Source organism: Anticarsia gemmatalis, chromosome 16, assembly GCF_050436995.1.
Source record: "Anticarsia gemmatalis isolate Benzon Research Colony breed Stoneville strain chromosome 16, ilAntGemm2 primary, whole genome shotgun sequence".
NCBI lineage: Eukaryota > Metazoa > Arthropoda > Insecta > Lepidoptera > Erebidae > Anticarsia > Anticarsia gemmatalis.
In genome coordinates this window covers 4,384,969-4,394,942 of record NC_134760.1, presented here as the reverse complement: position 1 = coordinate 4,394,942, position 9,974 = coordinate 4,384,969, and the positions used below count along the sequence as shown (strand labels likewise).

General features: G+C 38.5%; 2 protein-coding genes across 3 annotated transcripts; one reads left to right on the top strand and one right to left on the bottom strand.

Annotated features, from left to right (window-relative positions):
• Positions 1-269: 269 nt before the first annotated feature.
• On the top strand, positions 270-2,785 carry LOC142979252 (uncharacterized). The gene is made up of 2 exons (XM_076124081.1): positions 270-1,629; positions 2,167-2,785. Exons 1-2 carry the CDS (start codon positions 401-403, stop codon positions 2,402-2,404), a joined length of 1,467 nt encoding a protein of 488 aa, XP_075980196.1. The 5' UTR covers positions 270-400; the 3' UTR covers positions 2,405-2,785.
• LOC142979253 (uncharacterized) lies at positions 2,771-9,046 on the bottom strand. Of its 2 annotated transcripts, XM_076124082.1 has the most exons (6): positions 8,770-9,046; positions 6,264-6,415; positions 4,617-5,156; positions 4,219-4,331; positions 3,847-3,990; positions 2,771-3,418 (listed from the first exon to the last, which is right to left on the bottom strand). In XM_076124082.1, exons 1-6 carry the CDS (start codon positions 9,029-9,031, stop codon positions 3,307-3,309), a joined length of 1,323 nt encoding a protein of 440 aa, XP_075980197.1. In that variant the 5' UTR covers positions 9,032-9,046; the 3' UTR covers positions 2,771-3,306. The 2 variants fall into 2 exon arrangements, with proteins under 2 accessions (XP_075980197.1, XP_075980198.1); XM_076124083.1 differs by lacking the exons at positions 2,771-3,418; positions 3,847-3,990; positions 4,219-4,331; positions 4,617-5,156; positions 8,770-9,046 and adding an exon at positions 6,782-8,051 and having other exon boundaries at positions 6,282-6,415.
• Between the last annotated feature and the right edge of the window lie 928 nt (positions 9,047-9,974).

Here is a 9,974-nt window from a genome sequence, read left to right as displayed (position 1 = left end):
GCTTAAAAATATTTGAAACACATAACATCCATTAAAATCACTGCAAACATAAAATCTATCATTAATTACACGCGCGATACATTCCTGCGTAGGTCTCAATTTTTATGTGCGGAGTTTATAATAACAATTGCATACGCCACGAGCGATAAACACCTTTTATAAAACTTCTAAAAATACTGTGCGAGTTGTGCGCGCGAGTTTGAATTATAAACGTGTGCTGGCGCCGAGCCAACCGCGGTGCGCATGCGTGAGCTAAATAGCTACACGATTTTTCACTTCTTTCTCTTCCCAAAACTGAAAGTCGTAACACTCGTAGTGCGATGCTCAATTAGTGCTATTTAGTGAAGTTTCCAGTGCCAGTGATATTTTATACTAGTTGAACGATTAGTTTTGTGAAAGTATGTCTCCCAAGTGTCCAGTGCCGCCTCTCCAGGACATCACACTGTCGCTGGTCGCGAGACAGTTGATCCACGCCCTGTCTCAAGTTACCTCCGAGGAAGATGCCGCGCTGCCTTTCATGTTGGTCTCCTCCTACTACGAGAGTATGGGTGCAACGAGTGATATATTTCAAGATCTCATTAATTTAATACTCAGTTCAGAATACTTAGATCCCTCTATAAGATACTACACAATGCGTCTGCTGCTCAAAGAAAACGTCAAAAGCTTAGCCACCGGAATCTTCCCTCTTCCCTATTATAGAAAAGTCCTTGAGCTCATTATGGAGCAAGGTCACCATTTGACTGCTCTTAATTTGAAAGGAGTGTGGGTTAAAGACGAACACCTGACAATATTGTATCAGTTACTCAAGAACACTCCTAATTTGACGTGTTTGAACATCCCTTACATTGCTAACGACGAAGTGCTGAAACACATCGGTAAATACAATAAGGTGTTGAAGTTGTTGGACGTTTCTGGTGAAACAGACATTACCGAGATCGGTATAGATGCAATGTTGAATGGTAACCCGCAGTTAACACAGAATCTGACCATCGTAAACATAGGAATGTACGGCGAGGAGAACATTGATCACACAGATGTTGCTTTATTGATACGCAAGTTGCCAAACCTCACAAATCTTGGCAGTTACTCGTTTGTTGGTAAATCTATTTACCACTTGTACAATAATGACTGTCCGCCAGGTTTCAAAACAAACTTGCAGTATATGCACGATGTTCAGACAAATATGAGAACTATGAAAGCTATCCTCGCTTTGTGTCCGATGTTAGAGACCATTTACCTCGAGGAGCCTGATCAAGGAGTCCTGCAGCAAATCAAAGAACTGAACAACGTGAATAAAATTAAGTTAAATAAATTCCAGTGTCATGAACTTCATCAGCTACTAGATAAAATTGGGCACAGAATTCTGACACTGATGCTTTCGGCGTCATCTGGTTCATTTAACTTCACTAGGATAGCGGAGACATGTAGGAATTTAGAAACCATAGAATTCTATCAACTGCAGACTGCAACACACGAGGAAGAGATGCCGTTCAACAAATTGGAACATATTGAAATAATTGGCGGTAATTTGTCCACGTCGTGTCTCAAGTACCTGATGACTGGTAGTCCCAGACTAAAGAAACTGATCATTGGCGATGAAGTTAAGCTGGACGACAATGATATGTCGCGGTGAGTATCATTATTTGTTGTTTTTTTTTCATCGACAAGTCACAAAAAAATCTTAGTAGAAACGGTAAAAATATTTTTCATCTTACAAATCGAAGTCATACCTATAATCTAATTGTTGTGGCTTGCTACGGTTTGTATTACATATTATGCGCTATGTTAATACAATCCGTAGCAAGCCACATTGTTGCACAAATATTTATGTGCCATAAATTCAGTGTTTATTATAGACGGCTGTGTTAGATCGTCTTAAATCTTAATCCCCGGGGATTCGTTAGACAATAATTGCAATTAGGTAGTCGCTTTCATTGATATTATTTCAAGGTAGTGAATGTTATACTTAGTTATTTAAAAAATTAAGCTACTGAAGAAGTAATAGACTTGATTAGAAACAAAATAACATTCAGCAGATTTTTGGCACCAGGCAGCTTGTACGAAGAAAATTCTAGGGCGAAAGCATGATAATTATTCGAAAATTTCATAAACCAAACAGGTGAAATCAAACCATAATTTGCTAATTAACTTTTTAATCAATTCCAGCATGCTTCGTCGCTACAAGTTCGAGCATTTAGAAGGCATTTGGTTCCCCAACGCTCCTCGGTTGACAGTAGCGACGGTAGAACTACTCATGGAGTGTTGTCCCAAGCTGCAGAGCCTCGGGCAACTCAGCGGCTGGAGGTATACTCCCGACGACATGATGTTGATGAGAGCGATCATTGCCAGTACCAATACCGACCTAGTTCTATCACCACTCGGTATATTCCAACAAGGAAACTGATTATTATTGATAATGCTAATCAGTATTGTGGGCATCACTGTAGGTATATTTTAATGTACGTTTGGCATAAGTTAGCAATACTAAGGTACCCGATAGTGATTGCTTTTCTTTAACACTCTTTTCGGAGTTTTCACTCTTACTTTGTTTAACAGTCACAAGTGGGTGAGTGGACTTGTATTAATAAATGCCGATGTTCATTTTGTAGGTAACTTAAAATATATCTACAGTGTATGTATCTCACTTTATTTGCTACGCTTTTATGTATTAAGGGGGCAATTAATAATGATATTTTCTAGTCAGTGAAAGCTACCTTTAACTTAAGATATTCTGGAACATGTATTATGTGGATATAAGGTAAAATAAATATTTTATTACTTTGTATCTATTTATTAAAATGAACATTTTATTCCTACCGAATATTAAAACATCATATTTGTCATTACTAATAGTAACATAATGAAAACACAAGAATTATCAAGATTATGTCTTAACAATGACTAAAATACTGGTCCTTATTAGAGGAAAGGAAAATGTGATTTACTTTCCCTCCCTATAATACAAATTCACAGCCTAACAAACAGTTATATTATCCCGTAGAATGAGGAACACGACACTCAAATCAAAAAGTAAACATTTTAAAAACATAATTATAAGATAGGCACAATTTTTGGTAAAATCAATCCGATTCAACAATCAACATTTTTACATCTTCGAATGCAATCCATGAAAAGAAAAAATATAGTAAATTAACTTAATAACTGTGTGGATACAATAGTATGCATCTAAGACTCCTGTAATTGTACTCATAAGTCTATGCTAGCGCCACCTACATAAAGATTTTCTTTCGTGAGGAGCATTCGAAAATTTATTTGCGTTTTTTAATTTTGTTCTTCAAAACATCTTTACTGCTGGCCATTACTTGCACACGCATCCTGATTTTGAGCAGATTTTTTTTTGTTGGTTCTCGCTTTCCACATTTTGCATTCATCAGCGCATTTGGTCGTAATGATACTCCTGGAAATAAATAAATCTTGTTTTTATACCACTAATAAGTATCGCGGGCTCTTGTTGTTTGTGCTAATCAAATACAAACTGGCAATCTTCCAGTAACCCAAATTTGTGCGTTCTCCTCAAGACGGCACATAATAAATGTCATTTGAAGCAATTTCAATCGTGTTATTTTTGCGACGTTAAAGGCGACGCTCTCAAAATCTTTTTCTTTCGGTTTTCAATATAGATTGGCGATAACAAACATTACTTTATTTTGAATTTATTTTATGAGTCAATGTTATTATTATTATAAGTAGCAATTTAAAAGTTATCTCTTACTAATTTCAATTACGAGATTATTCAGAGTAAACTAAGAAGGTATGTGTATTCCTTCACATTCCTTATAAATATTACACATTACACAGGTCTTAAGGGTGGATTGGTCATCTTACCTGACTAGATTTTCTCGTACATTAAACCTATCCATAACTTCCATGATGACGTCAGATATTTTTTTTGGATCTAAGCACATTTTCGGTGGCTTATTTTGGAAGGCCGGTGACCGCTTGCCAGTAAGCGAGTGCGTCGCTAATATCCTGGAATTTAACAACATTTATTTAGGTTTTGCGTCATAACATCATATTTGGTAAAACTGGTAAATTTTATTAGGTTGACTTTATTCAAATGCGTGTATGTTGACGTCAATAGTTTTTTTAGTAACACACATTTGAATGAATATTTTGACCAATTTTTATGTTTTATACACACAAACATTTATTCTATAAGTGGCGCAATCATGTTAAAAATAGTATTAGTTTATTTACCTTCTAGGAAATACAGCCAGCAGTAAAGTACGTGTAGCAACTGTGTATGACTTCCACTTGATTTTCTTGAATTTATCTCTATGTATTAAAGTCTTTCCACTTCCAATAGGTACCTGAAAAAAATGTTACTGTTTCAAAAACACTGTTTCATATTCAACGGTCATAAACGTCGCTTAAAATCAAAGCATACTACTAAGTACATAAAGCTGAGGCGGCTTTCGACTACCTGATAAACAAAAGTCAATGGCATTTCTTTCTACGTTTTTTTCTAACTCACTTTTGTTATTGAATTGAATCGGATACTTTCTTTTGTCACACTCTCCTAACGGTAAAATATTCGAGAACATCCTTTAGAAAGGCTTAATAAGTACTTATTGTTTAAATAATATAGTACGTACCCACTCAGCGTCCTCCACCTGCCTGTTTTGCGCCGCGCCAACAGCAGCGTTGCTATACCTATTACTAATTAGAACATTGTCATCAGATCTGTTGAACTCGTCATTATCACTGATATCGTTTTCCTTGTCATCTTCCATGGATTCATCAATCAGTTGGCTATACGATTGATGTGTTGTATCTTGTGCTTCCAACTCAGGAGAGACACGCAGTGTACGTCCCGTAGAACTTTCATTTGCATTCAACGGCCTTTTCATGTCTTCAAGTATTTTGAACAACGTCTTGAAAGTATTTCTTATTTCCTTTAGCTCCCGGGCATCTATCGTAACTTTCTTTGCACCATTCTGATTTTTCTTTGTCGAATCTGGTAAAGATTTATTCATAGATGAATTCCCCGTCTTCGTGCTATCATTGTGCGATCTCTTCCGATTGATCATGTTCATGACTGCGTTGGCTTTGTTCGATGGAGTCAGCACTTTACTGGATCTTCTGTTGCAATACTGACGTTTGTAACGTTCCAATTTGATTTTTTTGCTCTTTATCTGCAATCATAGAGGGAGTTTGTCAATATTTTTATAAAAGTACCCACCATCGGTTTTAATAGTTACGATGTTATGTGGTAGTGCAATAATGGTCCCATAACTACTTACTAATCTAGACTGTCAACAGTTCAGACACATTAACTTTGATATACCTATACCAAGCCAGGTATGTGTATAAAATTTGATAAAACAACAAGATTAATTAAATTATACTTTTATTATTAAATTAAATAGTTATACTGATTTTTACAAAGACATTAGACATCATTATTTCAATTTACAAAATAATTAGGTACTAACTACCTTTAATACAAATAACATTTAGATACTTCAGTTTATTAAGTGAAGGATATCCTCCATTTTGCAGCGCGCCGCGGGTAACATTATGAAATTAAGGAACAACAAAACAACACACGGAACTGTCCGTTGGACATAGTTTTGCATTAACAAAATCAACAGACAAATAATTTAAAAAAATTAAAGCAAAATAGGGGGTAATCCCTTATATTATAGTAAAAACTTTCGAGTTAACGATACGAAAAAAGTGCACTTCAGACTTGACTTTGGCCGATAATTTATTCAGTTCGGCCTTTAGTGTGGGACATCGTGTCGACTGCCATAGCCTGCGTAACCTTCGCTTTCTTGAGATAAGTTCCTTAAGTTTTTTAGGCAAGGGGAGCGATTGATAATATTTTTCCGTAGTTTTTGCAGGGTCTTCTTTGATACATATAGTCTCGCTCTCAGTAAGCTGATGTGCAGTGGTGTCCAGTGCTTGAAATGTATCTTCTCCGATATCACTTCGATTTGGCTGTAGAACAACTTCGAGCATGTTAATTATCATCCCTTGGTGTCGATGTTCGCTTAAAAGGATGTGTGATGAATTTTAGCTCCGGGCTCCTGATATAATTAGTGTCGACAAAAAAAGAAAACTATAATATGTGTTGTATCTCCCTCTATGTTGTTCCGACCAATATTCCGTCAGGTACGCTACGGTGAGTTTACCAAACCGTCTCGGGAGTACATAATTTGCTCAAGTAGACGCATTACTTTTGCTGCCCTACCAAATTATTTAAAGAAGTAACTATTATTAGAAAGAGCAATAGCTACCTCCACGGAGTCACCGGACTGAGCACCATCATCGCTGGGCACCCAGGACGATGCGCTGGACGCGTAGTCTCCTTCATCATCATCATCAGCCACTCGTGTGCTCGGACCGGCCACATCTCTCTTCACCATAGAGTCTAGCATGTCTCGTTCACCTGTCGTGTACGAATCAGTAAGATTAGTTTAATGACAATTGGTTCAATTTTTAACTTTTAAGTACTGACCTTATACAATTAATAATAACAAAAGTAATTGATGACAAGAAAATAAAAATTGGTTTGTCACGAGTAGAAGTAGATTAAGGACTTATCTATCTCGCTTCTCGGAACGTACTGAATGAGAATTTGGTAAGTAGAAGAACGGTATCTATGTCGTTTTTCTAAACTCTCAATTTAAAACATTATTTCTATAACAATATTTTTTTTTTATTTTTATTTTTTATTTATTCCTTTATTTCAGGCAACTGAGGCCCATAGTAATACAATAAACAAAATACAACTTATAAATAGACTAATACATACAAAATATAACTTATTCTAAGTGACACGTTATCCAGGTGTCGCCTGACGCGTGGTGTCGGGTAGCCGTCCTCTGTACCGCCGGAACACAACACCTCTCGGCCAAAATTCCTCCTTCATGAAGGTCGACAGATGCTCAGTCGGCACTCTCACCACAAATGAGTTGAAATTCACATTGTGACAAGACTGCAACTGCTCGACCCTCAGTTTGAAATTGGTTTTCACTTGGACGTACTCTACAATGTTTTCGGCCTTTGTAGAGTAGTGCAGGCGGGACACGTACAACAGCGTCGCAGGCACGGCTGGACGCAGCAGATGGTTCGGTCCGGTCGGTGCAGTACCGCACTGATTGCGACGAGATGACTTCCTCTTTTTCTTCTCCACCTTGATGAAGCCATCCTTTTCGCACGTAGCCTCGTTCTTCTTACCCTGATGCGGATGGACGTCTGATCTCATAGTGATCTTCTTATCCCCTTTCTGTCGCCACTGTGGTGGTTGTCCAGCTGGTTGGTTGGCGGCAACTGCCGCGTAGGCACGTGTCGGTGTTAACGTAGCGGCACGTGTCACTACCTCGACCGATGTTGTTGGGGGGACGGGGCGGGCGGCGGGGCGCGGTGCGACGCAAGCAGTTTCGGCAGCTAGCGACGACTTAGGACTCGCCGCTTCCAAATTGCCGACGGATGCGTTTTGCGCCCCGCGACGTGTGTTGACGTTGGAGGTGTCGGGTGACTTACATGACGAAACAGCGCCACGTAACTGCGCCAACTCCTCACGCAATTCACCGATGGTGTTATTAGACACCTCCAGCATCGACTGCATCTCAGCCAGACTCGACTTTAAGAACGTGATGTCCTTTAACAGCCTGGTAACGTCGACGTGGTCGAATGTGACAGGTGGGAGTTTATGCAGCTCCTTCGCCACAAAGGTCGGCACGTCATCCGAATCCATTACCTTCAGCAAAGCGATGATATCTTGCACGCTCTTCTCTGTCCCATCTCTTCTGCGAGACGGCATCTGGTCCAGCTTGCCAAGGGACTGGTATAACAATCTCTTGCCGCTGCTGATGTCCTCTTCTTTGAAATTGGACTTGCAGATCTGCATCACGCTGACCTCGTCCATAGTGTCAATGGCATTTTGAATAAATGCCAACAACTCGTTAGCTATAAGTTGGGTACTCATAGCCATGATCACGTGCAACGGCTACGGCCGCGCAACACCGAAAGTAAATAATATTCAGAGCCTACTAATGCACGTCCGTATTTGAGCGCGCATCGAACAAGACTAAAACTAACAAGATAAAGTCCACAATAGGATAGTCAATAGTCCCTTGGTAAGCTTTACGAATGTACACGTGGTTATATTAAGGCGGGTATTTAAATGTTTCATAAAAAGCTTGCGAAACGTTTTGTATAAATCAGACAGTGTGTATTATCTATTCAGTCAAGTTTATCAGGGTAACTGTACTAAAAAGATTTAATTTACAACTGGTCGTCTTTAACAACACATCTGCCAGCCAGAAATTGAATGTAACACTGTCTATACATCTGCCCCTTTAGTGGTTCCCGTCTATACAAATAAAAGCATTAATTTGGTCAATGAAATGAATACCAGTTTCGTTTTGTGAAAGATGGAACATTGGGGTCACATTGTATTAAAATAATGTCTAATAAGACCAGTTTAATAAAATTTCAATAACGGATATGAATTGAAATGTATTTAATTGTAATACAGGATTTGTTTTCTAATAAGTTTTATAAATCTAAATCCGTTTTTACTTAATGGACTAAAGCCCCCTTTAACTAACAGGCCTATTGGCAGATTTGCGGGGACTTAAAGTACATTATATTTACACAAAATATTTTAACATTGGTACCTACATACTACACTATGGTTTACCAAAATAATACACGGTAAGTTAGTCGCATTCAGTCTATTGTTACACTTCCATGGGGTATTTTACCTGCGTACACAAAAGTATAGCAATTACTCACGCGCGCGCGCAATCAACGTTGCCGCTTCTTGTTCGCCTCGCCTGTTCACAATCATTGCATCGCCAATCTTCAGCTCCTTGATGGCGGGGCTCACAACTGACTTCACATACACTACATCACGACCACCAGACTTCCACTCCACTAACAACCAGTTCTCACTACTTCTTGTAGAAGACATCACAGCACATCCGTCTCCGTCAAAAGGTGCAATATGACTAGATCGCTCGTCGAAGTGCATCGGTTCCTCAGGTAAAACTTTCATTACAACGCACCCTTACTGCAGTTATTACTTCCCCCGCCCTTAAACCCGAACAATGGTTTTCGCCAGCGGCCCCGAACTGAACAAAAAACGCATCCTTTTTTGCAACGTACTTCCTAGTAAGTTTCTAAGCGGAGATTTATAATATTAAATATCTTTTGTACGACTGCCTTCAGTTGTCTTCGTGTCATAAAAGTGCGTAAAACAAGATCCTTCTTTGTTTTGTGTTAGGTAGTTATGGTTATAGAACTTTCGCCGACTATGAATATATCAAAGATACCTACCAACTGGGTAGGTAGCTTACCTAATCTTATGATGCCGTTAACGATTACTAGTAGCAAGCTATAGATATAAATTTTACAACTTTGGCGTTACTTACTCGTAACATCAAGCCTGCTTCAACCAGTGTAAGCAGAGGTAAGAAATTAACACGCGCTTCACCATTTAGATTATTTTAGATACAATGCTTTTTGTGCAAAAAGGGGCGAGCCTATTGCCAGAATAGGCATACACGCTACAAAATTTTTACTATTGCAAGCAATGTAATGTAAAAGCCCAATAACACTTTGCCAGATCCGGGAATCGAACTGGAGACCTCGTGACCAGCAGTCGTGCTTACCGATGGCGTATACTATTGGTCGCCCAGACCAAAGGGGAGTGGGAGAATATGATGCCTATAGTTTATTTTTATATTATAAAACTATGCTTTTATCCCCTTGCACTTATTGCTCTACAATGTATAATACTAGCTTCTTCCCTATCTTTGCATTTCCCGCGTGTGATTATTCGAGTAAAAAAAAAACGAGTATTGTTCTGTAGGAAAGTTGTGTGTGACAAGAAATTTTATCCGTGTAGAGCTGCAGACAAAATAACGCTGAAATGCTCTATCATAATATATTTAGGTAGGTATCAGTTTAGTTAAAACATTTTTGAGTCAAAGATTAAA